We start from the raw sequence: 17,760 nt of genomic DNA, 5'->3' as shown, positions 1-17,760 counted from the left end.
CTGTTAAGTCTCACCTTACAGCGTTAAGTGCTACTTATGTGGCAGAGAGAAGTGGGATTAGGTGTTGTGTGAGGTGTCAAGCATGGATTGACAAATCCAAATTAGGGAAGCAAGGCTCATCCTTCATCTTCCCAAACATCTCCAAAACCCTTATCAACCTCCCCAGCATCACCATCCCCGGCACACACAACCCCAAACCACCACCACACTCTCCACGCTATCCTTCTTACACAAAGTCTGAATCAACGCATTACACGTGGCGACACTGGGAGCCAACCCTCTTTCACCATCTCATAAAAAACCCTACGAGATTTTTTAACCTCACCCGCTACCCCAAACCCGTGAATCATACTCATGTACGTCACAACATCAATCTCACACTTCCTCTTCTCCATTTCCAAGTAAAACTCCCAAGCCTCCTTAATCTGACTATTCCGAAAATACCCTTCTAGCAATGTGTTGTACGTGACCATCGTAGGGTTTATCCCTCGCTACACCATTTCCTTCAGAACCTGCAACGCCATCGGCGTGCATTTGATTAAGCAATAACCATTTGCGATAATGTTGTAGCTCACGCTATCGAGTCTGAATCTTGATTTGAACGTCTTGAGCAAGGTGTGTGCCATTTCCATGCGCTTCGATTTGCATAGCACGTCTAGGACGGTGTTGAATGAGTTCAGGTTTTAATGGCAACGTACTCGTGCATGGAGAGGAAGGTTCTGACAACGCGATGAGGTTTTCCGTTCGCGTCATAGCGCTCGTCGAGGATGGCGAACGTTCGGAGAGTTGGGTCACGGCGGAGGGATCGCATACGACCCACTAAGGCCTATGTCGCGTTGTAGTCACATGCATACAGACCGCTATGTCGACGACATGGTCGAACGACGAGGAGTAGTTGACTTTACACTGATTTGTAATCCACACGACTTGACACCTCACACAACACCCTATCCCACTTCTCTCTGCCACATAAGCAGCATTTGACGTCCTAAGGTGGAATTTAACAGAAATGACTAATTTGAAAAAAAAATTAAAAACATAAAGATCAAATTGATTTTTTTAAAAAATCACTGTACTAAATTGACTATTGACCTTAAATGTAAGGACGAATAAGGTAATTATACCAAAGACTTATAGACAACATTTGTATTTTTCGGTTTGTAAGTGAATTCATAATTGAATATATAAGCATTTGTAATTTATTATAAATGCACAATAAGTAATTCACTCATCAGGTTGTAAGAAGTAATTCCATTACCATTCAAAATATCATCATAAACAAAGTCTAGACGTTATAATTTCAAAAAAAAAAAAATCTAAAAACATAAATAATGTATGTCATCATCGGCGTCCATGTCGTCGTTTACGGACATACATAGACATATCATTAGTGGTTGATCAGGCTAGCATAAGAGTTGTTTGTGTCCCTTCCAACGCAAGTGAACCCTGGACGACATGACCTTCGTCCACCATCAACTACAACGTCGTTGCAATTCTACGACAAAGATCCTACAATCATACAACAAATTATATTAATCAAAAGTCAACATGTATAATTTAAAAAACAAGTTATAAGTTCTAACCACTGCGGGATACTTAGTGTCATTATCATTCGCTCTTGATGTCATCCCACATGTCCATGTGCATCAAGGATTATCATCGGAGACGATCACCCTCGGTCATTTGAATGATATAGGGATGTGATACAGACCGAAACCACTCCAAGTATTCAGGGATGCATGCCCCAACATCAGTTGCTAAGGCGACATCTTGGACAACATAATCATTAAAATGTAACCATCGTTGGTCCAACTCAGTTGTGGAGGGATCGCCATCTATCATAGTAGCTGGGTGACGAGGGATAATTTGTACATATCCATGTTGTCGGAGTACACGTTCAGGCAAATATAATTGTTTGCATGCCCTCAACCGAATGTACCCCGAAAATAAAGAAATCAACTCGAAAGGACGCACTCCCTTGTGGTCTTCATATGGCCTCCATCGCACTGCACCTAAGGAGATGGTATCTAATTGCATCCGAACAGATGCAAGTAATGACAACCTACTCCCAACCACATACCGCATGCACCGGGGATCATCCTCAACATACTCGTCTCGCACCTGTCTGTTTCCAATAGTAGGGAAATGCTCGTATATCCATGCTTGCAATAAGGTGGCATACCCAGCTAGTTGCTTTGTATTTGCATAGCTAGCCTCTCCTAACTGCTCATACATGTGGGTCAAAGCAGCTGCCGCCCACGAGTATCTCCCAGTGTGCCTTAAATCTATGAACAAACCCATATAACAAACACTAACTGATGTAGCACTTTTATCTGCAAAGATGGTGCAACCTACAAGGTGGAGCAAATACGCCCTAGCAGCCACAGTCCACTGTCTCTTGTTGCATGCGCCCTCGTATATCTCTCTCAACCAACTTAGACGCACGTGTCCACCCCGGCAATGTCGTGTCTCAGCAGCTGCTGCTCCCCGATCCACACAGAGTGACTCAACCAACAAATTCGTTGCAGAAGTTGCATCTAAACTCGGGTAAGTGTAGAATTGCCCGATAATCGGAAGATGCAACAAATTTGACACATCATCCAAAGTGATGGTCAACTCCCCTATAGGCAGATGAAAGGTATTTGTATCTGCATGCCACCTCTCTACAAAGGCACACAACAATCCTTTGTCTATCGTGTCATAGCTTGCACCAACAAGACTAGCTAAACCCGACAATTTCACTACATCCAGTATGTGTGCATGAGGAGCACTCATCTTATTTATTTTTCTCCCATGAGAAACCAATTTCAACTCACCACGATCCTACAATAACCAACCAAAATAATATTAAATTTCCAGTTTAGAAAAAAAAATCCATTTTACAAAACAACTATAATCACCACGTATCATATTTCAACATATTTACTTACCACACCATTCCACAGTTGCCTCGCCACATGGTCCTTATAACCTCTCAACAATGATCCATCCACTGGCCCTCCAGGATACGCTTCACCCTCCACATTGAATATACCTTTATCCTTCACCTCCACATGGGGTTCAACTTCATGTTCAACATGTTCTTCATCTTCATCAACATGTCTTCTTTTTTTAACCGATGTTGTCAGTCGTACACGATCACCTTGTATACCTCCTCCCACATTTCTCACCATTTTGATCTGCACATACATAATTCTAATTAAAACAAAACAATACATTACCCAAAACCAGAAATTCATTCAAGAAAAACACTAAAACACTAAAAAGTAGTCCCTAACACGTTCCTGGAATTGGTAATCTGGAATCGCTTCTAGAATAGGAATACCAATTCTGGATTACCGATTCCAGGAATGTGTTATAAACTGACCAATCCGGAATACTATATGCATGCACCCCTTTTTTATTCCAAATTTCCAATTCTGCAAATATTTCGAATTACCATTGTCGGAAGCCCAAAAAAACAAACTTAACTTTCTTCTTCAATAACTTCCAAAACCACCTGTAACCACCACAATGTCATCGGAAAACACCAAGGTCTGCCTATGTCCACTAACAACACACCAAAATCACCAAGAATAGGAACCAATCTCATTGTCGTTTTCTTTCCACAATGCTAAGGAAAATAGCAAAGAAGAAGGAAGGAGCAAGTATGCGTTGGCCTAAGGATTCTAAAAAGTCTCATGGTTAATTTTGTCAATTCACAATAATATAGGGGTGCAAGAAGAAACACCCATTTCTATTTTGCTCTATCCTTTTTCATAACATATAGTAAATTTTTTTTCCAAAAAGAGTTTAGACTTTGTAAGGAGGCACCCAAGTCCAATATCAAGAGGTGCATTGGAATATTGGTTGAATTAAGGCAAATTCTCCTTACACCTCCATACCTCCCCCTTGCACCTCCATTCTTCTTCATTTTCAAGTGGTTGTGGTTGCTTGTGGTGGTTAATGATGAACATTGGTGGTTGAGGTAAGTTTTGTGGTGTTTTTAATAATGATGATTGTGTTTTTGTCCGCTTATTGTGCAATTTGAAAGCCACAAAATCCATAACAAAAAATCAGTGAGGTGCAAAAATGGAATACGAAACTCAAAAAAATTATTGTCGCATTGTAGAAGAAATGTTTGGTTCTTAGGGTTCACATAATTTGCTTCATGTTGCATTAATAGTTCACTTTATGGAACCATTACAATTGTAACAATAATTATTTTCTTGATATAATTTCTACGATGTTGCCTAAGGAAAAACTTATAACTACAAGATACTCAAACTCTCAGGTAAGTGTAAATTTATCTTATAAAATAAATTAAAACATATTAAATTATGAAACTGTTCTCTCAAACACTGTAGTTGAAGAAGAACGGAAGTGTTGCGACAAGAAGAGAGGTACGGGGACACATGGATGCAACTGAGATTATTTAAAAATGTGATATTATATTTCATTTAAGATTATTTAAAAATTTTAAAAAGATTTAAACCGATTTTACGCCATTAATATGGAGGTGGAAGGTATGAAGATGAAATTGAAATATTGGCTTAATTAATTGGAAACAGAAAATGCAATTTTTATATCCTTTGTAGGTAGGAATTTGCGATGACATAGTAATGACATACCTATCAGTTATGTATTATGTTATATTTCATATGCTTATTATATAATTGACATTTTATTTATATTTTCCCTTCGATCTCCTTTCTCGTCAAACAAGTTTACATTTCTCTCCTTTTCTTCTCTTAATACCAAACTAAATATAGAAACCCCTCTTTACATTCCCTCCACTCCTTTGGACCAATATTGGATTATGTGAGACAACCTCTAATCCAAATCCAATTATCAAATCAAGTACCTAACCGAACCAAACATAACGATTGAAAATATATTCAATCCACTATAAATACATAATTTTGCTCTCGTTTTGGCAAATTAAACCCATCCATTTTTATCAAAGCATTTCATTCAATCTAAATTTTCCACGAAAATCATTTTACCCCACTTTAAATGATTCAGACATTGTTAAAGAATCAATCGATTTCACGGCGAGGAGAAAGAAAAAGGAATTGAGGATGTTCTCCAATCCTGCAGAAACTGCAGAAAAAGAATGGAAAACGAGGAGCTACAGTTAAATGTTTTTTTTTAACTAAAAGGGGAGATGTATAATGTTCACAGCCTCTAATCAACACTCAATACAGGAGTATACAAGGAACCAAGAAATAGGTTGTCCTAGCAAGTATGTTTGGTCTTGAAGGGGTAACCAGGTATACTGAGGCAAATCTGATAGCAGTGTCATGGAGGCTAATCTGAATTTTCTTCACAAGAAAACTTGAAGAAAAATAAAGCCTTAACGGGCTCCAGCTTCAAAAATCAATGTGCTTGTTTTACTATCCAAAATTTTTATCTTCCAATTTAAGACACCAAAATGGGAACTCTCCTTCCAGAGCCAGATAACGAAATGGATGTAGGTACAAGATCAGGAACAAAACAAGTTGCCAGCCACAGGCTCTTTTCTTCGTTGTATGCTGTCAGCCTTAATTCAATCATCTACTAACGAATCTGTCAGAACCAGTTTGAGCCTGATGGTATCATTCATTAAAGAAAAATTACCACGGTGAGTTATGTCACAGTTCAAGATTACAATTTAAAGTCAGATATGGAAAGCTCCCATCAATTGAGACCACTATGTGAACTTGAAATGTAATAAGCTTGCAAGTACATAATTTAGCATGTGCATGCATCAGTATTTAGAAAGAGACTCTTTTTGTGGGGAATTAATAGTCAACACCCACTGCTGACTTTGATAGTATTTTAGAATATACCTCTCCACTAAAAAATAATTCAAAGCTAGGAGCTGAAAACAGTTAAATTAGCTTATTAAATTGTAAGTGTTTTGTAAACCTATTTCTTAAAGTCACTAATATATAAAATGACAAATATAAGCATGCTTACATGATATTTAATATAATTTTTTTATTTCATTGCTAAAATATATTTGAGGTAATTATAATTTTATTTATTGGTTAACTTTAAACTCTTGTAATTTTTATTTGTAGATAAATTATTTTAATTACATTTTTTTAGTTTTAATTATTATAATTTTTCATATTATATATTACTATTAATGTTATTTATATCTTAAAATTCAAATCCAAATTTAAAATAAAATCAATTTTAACATACACGTAAGTAAATGTCATACTTTCATTATGTTGATTAATGTAATGGTTAAAACATATTCAAGTTTAATGTTAAAATAAAATAATAAATAATATTTCAATGATAAAAATAACACATGTAAAAAGGGGAGCAAATCCTATTTTGTAAAATAATGAAAAGGGCATAAAATACAAAAGGCACGAAAACACGAAGTAGCATGTAAAAAGAAGCCTATAAAATACTAAAAAATGTGTTTACTAAACACTATTAAAACTTCCGGTAAGCTTTTCAGCTAGGACAAGAAACTAGAAGCTGACTGAAAGTTCTTGTCAAAACATAGCCTTAGTAGAAATAACTTAAACCGTTCTAACACAATCAAAATGAGTTGCGTGAGCTCAAAACAACATATGAATAAATCACCTACGATTAAACATCCAATTTCCAGATAGATTACCTGAGTTGCATTTGAGGAACTTTGCGCCAAATACTTAAGATAATCACCCTTCTTTTTGTTGAAGTTGAGCCTCGTCATGTCCAACAACGTCTGCTCCCTTTTTAATTCCTCCAGAATCTTTTCTTTCTTCCATTTGACTTCTTTCAACTGTCTGGAAATTTCACCGTGATGGTTATCAAGCTCCATTGATCTTTCTGGTCGGGGGAATCTTACATCAATATCTTCCCTGCAAATTCCCCAGATTTTTTTAATTCACGTATTTAATGATTGTATTCTTTTGAAAACAGATTACACGAAACAGCAGTTCAAAATGAAAACCTTACTTTATTAAGAAAAAAAGGTTCTGAATTGAAAAACATAAAACAGTTCTTTATCAGTGAACAGAAAAAAAAAATGTATCAACTAAAGAACCTACAAAACCTTAAATTCACATGTTCAAGGACCATACTGTTGAGGTTCCATGTTGTGTGGTAACAAATCAAGACTTGCATAATTCATATCATGAGTTTCTATACAAATTACAGAAAAAAGATAGAGATAATTGACATTGTTGGACCTCATTATGGATAGCATTATTCTTGTATACTACAGTTAATCCAGCTGAACCACCTACACTAAATTGAAAATTTTTCAGTGGGATACAATTGCAAGAAAGATTGTTCTCCTGTCACTATCTTCTGTTTTCTACCTGCCATATAATTCTCAAAAGACAAAAGAGAGAGAGAGAGATCACACGTCAAGTTACCTATTGCCCAAGGTAAATACACCACAACTCCTAATTATTCCTCCATCCAAAGAAAGAGCTCCTTCACTTATGCATGGAAGTGCTTGTATCATTTCAGCCCTGGTCTTATACACTTGTAGACGAGAAAAGAGATTATAAAACAGAGTTTCTCTGAGACCATAACCATTGGGAGTTACGCAAAATAGGTTTGAGCTGTCTACGTTAATCATATTCACTGCAAAGCCAAGAAATCCAGCTGGACATTCCCCATTAGGCAATCTTGGGTTTAAAATATCTAGCTTCCGTTGTGCATCATCAACCACATGATTACCAGCATAAGGCCTAAAACATACAAAATGATAAAAGTTAAAAAAAAATTATCCAAAACAACAAATTAAAGGTATAAACACAAGACTCTTGGAAGTCATGCCTCAGATATTCGAGGCATATCACAAGAAATCGACCATCCAAAGCCCTTCCAATAGAAGCACCTAGCCCATGAAGTCCATAACTTTTGTTTATGCAGCCTTCCTTATCATACATTTCAAGAGCTTTAACCCCTTCATACGTTTTACAAACAATTGCCAGCATAGTCTCCACTCCCAAATACTCTGACAAAAGTCTGCAACCAAATAAGTACGTGAAACTACCTGCGTGTGCTTGCATATTCATAGATAATCGCAAATACAACATGAGTTTTCTCATTAGGTGAGGTTGTCTATATGAATCACACAACATCATTTGACTCGGTTAAAAACAAAATCTTCAAACAAATTAACAAAAGATGAGAAATACATTATTTTTCATCCTGTTTAAAGATAACACTGCTGAGGCTTAGAAAGAAGAAGTTATTACAAGTTTGATATACAAGCAAACCTTCACAAGCCAGAAAGAAAATATCTTTGCCAAATGTACCTGCTAAGATTATCATCCTCAACTTTGCCCAATGTAGCAACAATACCCACAACATCCTTTGTTGTTGTAAGATGAGAAGCCTGAGCTCCATGACGAATCTTCAGCTGGCACAAGATACCAGCAGCAGATTTTTCATGTTGCGATATTTGTTTATCTACTTCCTCGTCATTTGTAGAGGGGGGATTGTCTATATCACCAGCTGTGGCCTTACTTGAAGACTCTGATTTCCCAATAGTAACTAAGAATACAAAAAGAAAAAACATAAATGATACTTGAAAGTTTATTACATCCTAAATAGAAAATTAATACATTTGATATATGCACTTAAATTTTCAGTCAATACAAATTGTAAGCTGTAATGTAATATGACTAACATTAACACAGCTCCATTTATAACCAAAAGTACCGATGTTAAAATATCAGATAAAACCATTGCACCACTAGCCAGCAACAATATAACTGAACTGGCATCTTACATTTTCGTCAATGGAATACCTACTTCGTAATTGCATTCAACCATATAAAAGATTACAACATTGGTTCATTTAATGCACCTTACAGAACAGAATCATAAATATTTTCTTTATACGTTTTACAAACAGAGAAAAAACCCTTAAAATGGACAGCAAATGTACCTTGCAAATGAATAATGGAACCGTCTAATTTGCTTTTTTCAGAGTTCAAGTGATTTATGTTGTTCTCACGCTGCTTAATTTGTGTCCCTAACATGCGTAGGTCATCTTCTAGTTTCTGCAAGTATTAGATGGGAATGAGGTAATTGAAACCCAGAACATAACAAAACAATGCATCTGGCATAAAGTTGGATAAAACAACTTGTGCACACAAATAACTGCAATGATATTTTATTAACATGCAATTAGTAGAGGAAAAGAGTAATCCTTTTGGTTCATAAAAACAGCATAAGCAACCTGGGAGTGTTGCATGATGGATTGTGCTTGTAGAATTTCTCCATTTTGCATTTCCTTTGCCTCAACAGTGCCTTCATTCAAATCCACTTGCATCATTGCTGAAGAAGCCCCTTGGATGGATAGTGCATTTGTACGAGCAGAAAGCTACATAGATGAAGGTAACTGACATTCATAAATACGGACGGAAAATGCTTGCACGCAATAAAAAGCAGCAAATTAAGGAAACTCCAATGTATCCTTGGGGCAATCAGCCATTATGCTTTTACATCAAATTTGCAAGGATTCCACTAATACCTAAACCTAAACATTACTGCATAAACATGCCTTGTAGGAGTCTTACTATTTCTATCTTCTCTGATGCAAAATCATCACCACCAACCATGTGTCTCATAACTTTCTAACTCAATTTTATTCTTTCCCCAGTTAGACAAAACAAGTAGAGAGAGCAATGCAAGCAAGAGGCAATAGTTTTGAAACAAATGTAGGGCATCAAACCAAAATTATTTGAAACAACCATTTCTTCTTGTTTTCCAATTCTATACTTCATGAAGAGCAAGTATGAACAAAGATAACAACTCACCAAAATCATGCTGAGTCAACACAATACAGCAGAGCAACATGCAACATGAATGTAAGTGTTAAAAAATGCAGGTTACAGGTGTGTCCGACGTTTAATCTTACCTTACAGACAAAGAATAATTATAGTTATAATCATTACCATAAAAACCTAAAATTAAATAAGAGATTGATCGTGACTACAATCGGCAGCGCCGAACAAAATTGTCCGGTCCATAATCCTCTAAACCCTTCTAAACATTGGGCTTGAATTTTGAAAACACGCGACGACATGTTGTGGTTAACCCAAACAGTTAATTTAAGAAAACGAAGCAGAAAAGTAGAAGAAAAATTGGTGGAGAATGCATAGGGAGACAAACCTTTTTGGAAGAAGTGGGAGTGGGTGGTTGAAACATAACTCTGTGAATGAAAGTGCAGAATGTGAAAAGTGAAGTTTAAGAATAGAAGAGAGAAACAGAGAAAGAATCTCTCTTCTCTTTCTTCTTCTGTCTGCTTTCCAATTGTACTCTTCACTCCTCCCTCACAGTGCTTTCCAAATTTCAATTCCAAATGCTATTTTTTCAATTTCATTAATTAATTATTCATTATTATACCAAAATTATATTTATGATCATTTTTCTGCTTTTGCTTACATCACTATTTGTCTGAATATGTATCTATTATTAATAATTATACATATATACTTAAGAAGCAATATTAATATAACAGTTAATATTATTAATTTTTAGTCATACAAATATGTAAATAAATATTTTTTTTAAGTAATATGAGATAATTTTGTTATTTAATCAATACTTTGTAAAAATTAGTTCACAAAATGGATTATGTATATTAACATGGTAAGTTGGATTTCAAAAAACGTATTACATTTAATGCAATTAATATAATATATACACATTTTTCTTTTCCTCAATTTTTTCACCGAAGTTAGAAACGTAAAATATATATATATATATAATAAAGTTAAATACATTTTGATCCTATAATTCCGTGAGGGTGCATTCTCATTCCTATTAAAATTTAATTATATATTTAATTCTCTATTTTTTCTAAAATTAAGCAATTTTGTGCATTACTCTATAATTCCGTGAGGGTGCATTCTCATTCCTATTAAAATTTAATTATATATTTAATTCTCTATTTTTTCTAAAATTAAGCAATTTTGTGCATTACTAATATGTTTTTAAATTTCTACGAGAAAATGATGATGTGTTGGTAAATGATAACAGAGTTAATTACTTTATGTATATGCAATATTAATAATAACTATTACTTATAAGCTTTAACATTGTTAAAATGTAAAATAATTTTTTTATTAACCATGGAATTATATATTATATTATACTAAAATTATTTAAATCAATATGTTGTTAAATTTTGAGAGAAACTAAAATTGCACATTAAAAAGCTATAAAACTAAAAATTTATTTAAATCAACTTTATACATAATATGTCACAGTTTATTATTTAATCAAAATTAATTATAAGGAAATATTTAAAAGTAAGTAAAAGGTCCATTAAGTTAAAATAAACAAACTTAAGAAAAAATATTGTTGTTGTACTTAATGTTATCTGTGTGTAATATATATATATATATATATATATATATATATATATATATAATTTTTTAATTAAATACAACACAATTATTTTTTTAATTAAAATTTTATAACATATTGGGTAAAACATATTTTTTAAAAAATATTATATGTATATTAACATAATGCATAATAATTGACACAATGAAATAATTATCTTTCAATTCTTATCATTAAATATATTTAAATTATTTAATTTTAATATCAAATACTAGTTTTAAATATTTACGTTAAAAAACATGTATATAAAAAGAAAAGAAAAATATGAAAAGTTTTAAATTCTTAGTTTTTAAAATTTTACATTTTTTAGTAATCAAAATGCTCTGGAAATTATTGAAAAAATCAATTTACTCTTAAACTATTTATTCAAAATTTTCATAAAATAAGTATCCTCTATAAACTATTGAATCCAAAATTGTAAATACTTTATTTCAGTATATTGATTATGATATTTATGAAGTTAAGACACTTCTCTTAAATGGTATGTCGGTGTCGGATACTCATATCGAACATTGACATTCGTATGACACTTGTAGGACACATATTTGTGAACTGTCCAATTAAAAAATTATTTGTGGGATTTATGACAATTCTAGTTTGGTTTTAATACAATCTTAAAAAGGAAAAATACATTAGTTTTCGAAAAAATCAAATTTATTGTATAATTTTTATTATGATTATAAAAATAAAAAATAAATTTTTTTAACCAATCTTGAAAAACATCTTTCTGCTCCAAAAAATAATTTGAAACATACTTGTACACATAAATCTTTATTATCAACTTATATAATTCATAATTATATAATATATAGATTCGTGTCCCCGTGTCCTACATTTTATAAATTATACGTATCTTCGTATTTGTGTCGTGTCATATCAATGTTCGTGTCAGTGTCTATGTTGCTTAAGTCTCCAAATTTAAGATAAAAACTCTCCCTAATCTTGTACTTTTTATTTTGTTGTCAAAACAAACAAAAAATGTTGTGATACAATTTTTTTATTATTACAAAATGAAACATATTTCAATTGTTTTTTTTTTTATGAAATGCAAATATAAAATGGAAATAAGTTTCCACTTTGTATAAGATTTTATTTTTTTTTTACGGAAAAAACATGTTTTCACACCATGCATTGTCATTGCATACCACTTGTTCAACAATGAAAATAAATTATATTCTAAAATAAACTTACATACATAATAAAAGAAAACTTAATTTTGTTCTGTATTTCACCTAGACAAAAAAAGTTTATGTACCCTTAACAAAAATTTCATCATTCTTGGTGGGCCTTTAAGTTAGTGATTAAGATTCTTCGGACAAAGAGATCAAGGAAATAAGAATTTCTTGTTCTAATCTGTAAATTCAAAAAATAGTATTATGAAATTTATATTTTTTTTAATTTTAGATTGTGAAATTCGAATACTTTTTAATTATAAAATTTGAAATATAAAAAATTGTATTTTATGTATTTGAAATTGTGTAATTGGAAATAAAAAAATTATATTACGAATCAATTGGAATAAAAAAAATTATTTCAAATCGTTCAATCTTAAAGATTTTTTTAGATTTGGAAATATGTTTTAGATTTTACAATAAAAAATCCAATTATATAAAAAAAATATTATGGATTGTACAATCTAAAAATTAATTCGAGATTTAAAATAACTTTTAAGATTGTACCGTCTAACATGATGTATTTTACGTTGTACAATCCAAAAGGTATTTCTAAATCCTAATTATTATTTTTTATTGTACAATATATAATGCATTATGGTAGACATACAATCAGTAAGGTATTTTTAAATCCATAATAAATTTTTACTTTTTAAATTGCACAATCCATAATACAATCGATTTAAATTTCCCTTTTCTTTATCTCATTTGTTTTATTGCATAAACTGAGCTACAAGAGATGCACATCAATTCATGTTATTTCTTACTTTGATTGTCATGAATGGTTTATTTTAATTAATTGTGTTTATCAAATCAAAGGACAAATTCATGTTGGTTAGAAACTCAATAAAATTATACTTTTACTTGCCTCGTATATAATTGAAGGTGTTAATAATGAGGTTACATTCTCAATTTGTAAACTACATCATATTTCTTTTACATAATACAGTATAGTTATACTTCGTGGTTGGTGAGGGTTAGTAATTGTGTTGTTGTGTTTGTTATGTTTGTTATGTTTAGGCATGTGTTACATATATAGTTTTCTCTTTTATCTCTATTCTTTCTCTTGCTCATTTCTCTGGTGCGCGTCTTCTCCTTGGTTTAATCCAAATCCATTTAGGTTCCATTTTCCTATTGCAGGTGTTCTTCGAAATCTCTCATGATATCCTATATGTTTGGTGACTATCAAGTAATCTCTCTTTGCTAAACCATCATTGTTACCTGGTTAAACGCTCGACGATGGGCCCTATCGCGTAGACGCTAAAAACTTACACTCTTCTTCTTCCTCAGACATATGCTCCTCGATGCTTTTTTTTCCTTGCGATGGACGCTCCTTAATGGTTTTCTTCTTCCTCGTGATAGATGCTCTCTCTTACAATGATGTATATACTTTTGTTAAGGTTGTTTAGGATTACTAAAATGGGAAGAGTAGGAGGATTGGTAAGTTATTTTTTGTTATGGAGTTGCGATTGTGACGAAATCAATTGAAGGTTAAGTGGCTTCCTTGGCCATTAATGATCACTAGAAAAATATAGGGGCTCGGAAGATGAAAAGGGAATGTTGTGAGTTTATTTATTGTTAAAGATAAAATAAAAATTTCACCACCCCTATGAAGACACAAGAAGAAATCATGGGTGTAGGAAGAAATTCCCTAAGGAAAGTTGTGGATAGGTTGGGCTCAAGGTGTGTTATGGTCCAACTCAAAATAGGTTGCTTCTTCCTACACCCCATAGGTTCTTTCAGATAACTTTTGAAATTCCAAAAATACACAATTGTAAAAAAGTTAAAAAAGTTTGAAGTGTTTTGTACCCTTTACATAATTCAAAAGTATTTTTCAAAATTGAGATTAACTTTCAGATTATGTAATCCGGGATATATTTTTTCAAAAAACACATTATGGATTACATAATTCATAAGTTAATCCCAGATTTGAGAAAAGTTGATTTATTGTGTAATTCGAGATGTGTTATTTTCAAAAAAATGAATCCTAGATTACATAATTCATAATATTCTCAAAACACGACAAAAAAAAATTCAATGCAGTGAAACCAGTGCAAGAGAAAAGTGACATACATATGAAAAACTAACATTTTCCACCACACAACCACAAACGCATTATAAAAAGTTCCCAGATTTAAGTTCTCATGTTTTGTATACAACCACCAACCTTCAATTGATGAAAATCACATTTTGGAGGTTTCTTGGGATGGATGGGGTGCTTGGGGTGCGCCCTAAGAGAAAACAAAATAAGGGGTGATTTTCACCGATTGAAGGTTCTTTTGTGGTTGTATACAAAGAACATTTTACAATGCGTCGTTTGTGGTTGTGTGGTAAAAAAGTGTTAATCTTTCATATGTATTTCACTTTTCTCTTGCAATAGTTTCGCTACTCTGTTTTATTTCACGTTCTAAGAACATTTCATATTATATAATCTGTAATTCATTTTTAGAAAAAACACATTTCAAAATACTAAAAATCTGAAAGTTTTCCCAAATTCAGCATTAGCTTCAAAATTACGTAACCTGAAATGTGTTTTTTCAAAAAATAAATTTTAAATTATATAATCTGAAAGTATTTTCTGAATCCATATTAGCTTATAAATTATGTAACCGAAATATATTTAAAAAAAACACATTCTAATTACATAATCCATAAACTAATCCTAAATTCATAATATAATTTAAAAGATAAATATCAAACATATGAATCTAATAGTAACCCAATTACTTAATTAATTTAATCTAATCCAAAATACATCAAACTTAAACTTATTGATTAGTAAATCAGCACAGTTAAAATATGAAAGGTGCATCTCACCAAACTTAATCATAATCATATCAGATGCATGAAAAAAGAGGTCACATAAATAAGACAACTTGATCTCCTAATGCATACCTTTTATCTTGTTCCCTTTCAATGCAAGCAAACAAATAAGCAATATCTTCCATGGCCAAAGCCTTTTTGGTTCATAAATTTAGTTTCCTTTTCTTTCTTTCACCATAACCAGAATAAAACCTCTAAAGTGTACAATGTAATAAAGAAACGTTAACATCATTACACCCAACAAGGACAAAGAAAGATACACTTACTTATGTCATGTTAGTGTTTGTAAATATTCTAATTTGTGTTATTCCTATAAAATGTTCTTTTTTAGTACAACTTAATATGTCTCTTTTTTTTAATTCTTAAAAATATATTAGTTTTAGAATTATTATAAATGTATTTTTTTAATCCTTTTTTTTTCAGTTTCATTTATTGATTTGACACTTTTTTTAAGATGTCATTATCTTGCCTACTTTGGACTTTTGATGATGATAAATGTTACACGTAAAGGGACTAAATTATCAAGGGATACTTAAAAAAATCATTTTTCAATAAGAACAAAAAACCATTTTTTGATAAGAACAAATAAACCATTTTTTGATAAGAACAAAAGAAATCATATTTTATAAATTAAAAAGGTTATTTAAATCTATGTAATTTTATTCAAATATAAGTCTATGTAATTTGTTAAATTTGTTGTATACAGTAGGTATGTTACTTTAATATATGATCTATAGAAGAATAATTTTATTGTTTTCAATATATTTTGTTCCAGCATGTTAATTTTTGTTTTCAATAAATTTATTGTCTTTTATAATGATATTTTAAATTTACATCTAATAATTACTTTTTTATTAATTAATAATATGAAAAATTACATTTACAAATATATATATATACTAAAAAATCATTAAATAAAAAATATTTTAGAGAAAAAATAATTAATTAATATATTAAATATATTATATGTTATTTTAGAGACAAAAAATTTATTAGTATCTAAAGTAATTTTTATTATTAATAAAAGTTATAAATTAGTATCTAATTAATTATCAAGGTTTTACTTACCAACTTTAGATATTAATAATTTTGGTAGGTAAAACATTGGTAGTTAATTAGATTATAAACTATTTATTAATACTGAAAAATATTTTAAATATAATAATTTTTTTATTCTATAAAATAGTATTTAATTTATACAATATAGTAACTAGTTATTTTTTTGTCTTTAAAATTGATTTTTATTTAGTGACTTAATTTTAATGATATATATACATATTAACTAATTAAATCATTAAATAAAAATAATTTTGAAAATAAAAATAAAAATAATATATATATATATATATATATATATATATATGTGTGTTTTGCCCCCATACATCAATCAGTATAACATGTTATACCATTCAAAGTAGTAGTGTAAAATCTATAGCTCTATAGTGATGATATGAGTACAAAGTGCAAATATGGCCATAGGTATTAAGCCCTTGAATTCTCTTTACCATTGCCATGTGAATGTTTTCTCTAACATATACAATTCACACAATAAAAAAATTTAAAACGAATTTTAGTATAAGATAAAATGGAAATCATTTAGAAACTAATAAGGTGAAAAAAAGTTGTAAGTATAAACTAATTTAGAAGAATTTTCTATTTAAAAACTCTTTTTAAATATGCATTTCTCATTTATTTTGTCACACAATAAAAAAATTATAAACAAATTTTGTTATAATATAAAATGGAAATTATTTTTAAACTAATAAAGTGAAAAAAGTTGTAGGGAAAATTAATTTAGAATATTTTTCTCAATATTAATTTTTTAAAATATGTCTTAATGTACTCATTTTTGTGTGTATGCTTTTATTGTGTAATATAATATTTTTTTTCATTCTTATCTTGTTGGAGATTTCACATCGACTAGAGATTAAAGCCTTTCATTGTATATAAGTGGGTGCAAACCTCAACCCTATGAGTCAGTTTGATGGGGTTGAGTTAGACTTAAAGTCCACTTCATAATATATCTCACATTTTTATACTACAACTAACTAACTGATAGTACAATTATTTTTGGTTTTTTTCTCATTTGAATCAAAGTCAAATTAACATCATTGCATTGTTTGGTATAATGGAAAACTCTTAATAATTTTCAATAACATAATTTATAATATTTTTTAGCCTATGAAAAGTTTTATAATATGGATAATTGATACTATGACAACAAACATTACTCAATTTTTAATATCTTATGATGACAAATAATAAATGCTTTCAAAGGTCATAATTAGAAAACTCATATATCAAACAATGTATTCATTTTTTTATAATAAGAACAAATACAAAATGTTATGTAACAAAGAAATATATTCTTCATAAAATTTAAAGTAATTATTGACACATCCCACATAAAATATAATAGCAT

General features: G+C 30.8%; 2 protein-coding genes across 2 annotated transcripts; both read right to left on the bottom strand.

Annotated features, from left to right (window-relative positions):
• Nucleotides 1–1,178: 1,178 nt before the first annotated feature.
• On the bottom strand, nucleotides 1,179–3,260 carry LOC137821850 (protein MAIN-LIKE 1-like). Its single transcript, XM_068626627.1, has 3 exons — nucleotides 2,931–3,260; nucleotides 1,584–2,823; nucleotides 1,179–1,509 (listed from the first exon to the last, which is right to left on the bottom strand). The coding sequence occupies exons 1-2, from the start codon at nucleotides 3,237–3,239 to the stop codon at nucleotides 1,657–1,659; spliced, it is 1,476 nt and encodes a 491-aa protein (XP_068482728.1). The 5' UTR covers nucleotides 3,240–3,260; the 3' UTR covers nucleotides 1,179–1,509; nucleotides 1,584–1,656.
• Nucleotides 3,261–5,111: 1,851 nt separating this feature from the next.
• On the bottom strand, nucleotides 5,112–10,324 carry LOC137821849 (protein DEFECTIVE IN MERISTEM SILENCING 3-like). Its single transcript, XM_068626626.1, has 8 exons — nucleotides 10,105–10,324; nucleotides 9,170–9,313; nucleotides 8,876–8,990; nucleotides 8,241–8,478; nucleotides 7,756–7,947; nucleotides 7,347–7,667; nucleotides 6,602–6,827; nucleotides 5,112–5,567 (listed from the first exon to the last, which is right to left on the bottom strand). The coding sequence occupies exons 1-8, from the start codon at nucleotides 10,138–10,140 to the stop codon at nucleotides 5,532–5,534; spliced, it is 1,308 nt and encodes a 435-aa protein (XP_068482727.1). The 5' UTR covers nucleotides 10,141–10,324; the 3' UTR covers nucleotides 5,112–5,531.
• Between the last annotated feature and the right edge of the window lie 7,436 nt (nucleotides 10,325–17,760).

This window comes from Phaseolus vulgaris, chromosome 9, assembly GCF_000499845.2.
Source record: "Phaseolus vulgaris cultivar G19833 chromosome 9, P. vulgaris v2.0, whole genome shotgun sequence".
Classification (NCBI taxonomy): Eukaryota; Viridiplantae; Streptophyta; class Magnoliopsida; order Fabales; family Fabaceae; genus Phaseolus; species Phaseolus vulgaris.
Note: the sequence above shows the minus strand (reverse complement) of the source record. Positions and strands in the feature narration are given on the sequence as shown.

Bases quoted from the DNA above. Each gene is read 5' to 3' on its own strand.
- LOC137821850 (XM_068626627.1), bottom strand. From the start codon at position 3,239: ATGAATTTCTGGTTTTGGGTAATGTATTGTTTTGTTTTAATTAGAATT. The intron at 2,824-2,930 runs GTAAGTAAATAT...TGGTTATTGTAG, and splicing joins GGCAACTGTGGAATGGTGTG to GATCGTGGTGAGTTGAAATT.
- LOC137821849 (XM_068626626.1), bottom strand. From the start codon at position 10,140: ATGTTTCAACCACCCACTCCCACTTCTTCCAAAAAG. The intron at 6,828-7,346 runs GTAACTTGACGT...GGGAATTTGCAG, and splicing joins GTATTTACCTTGGGCAATAG to GGAAGATATTGATGTAAGAT. The intron at 5,568-6,601 runs GTAATCTATCTG...TGATACCATCAG, and splicing joins GTTCCTCAAATGCAACTCAG to GCTCAAACTGGTTCTGACAG.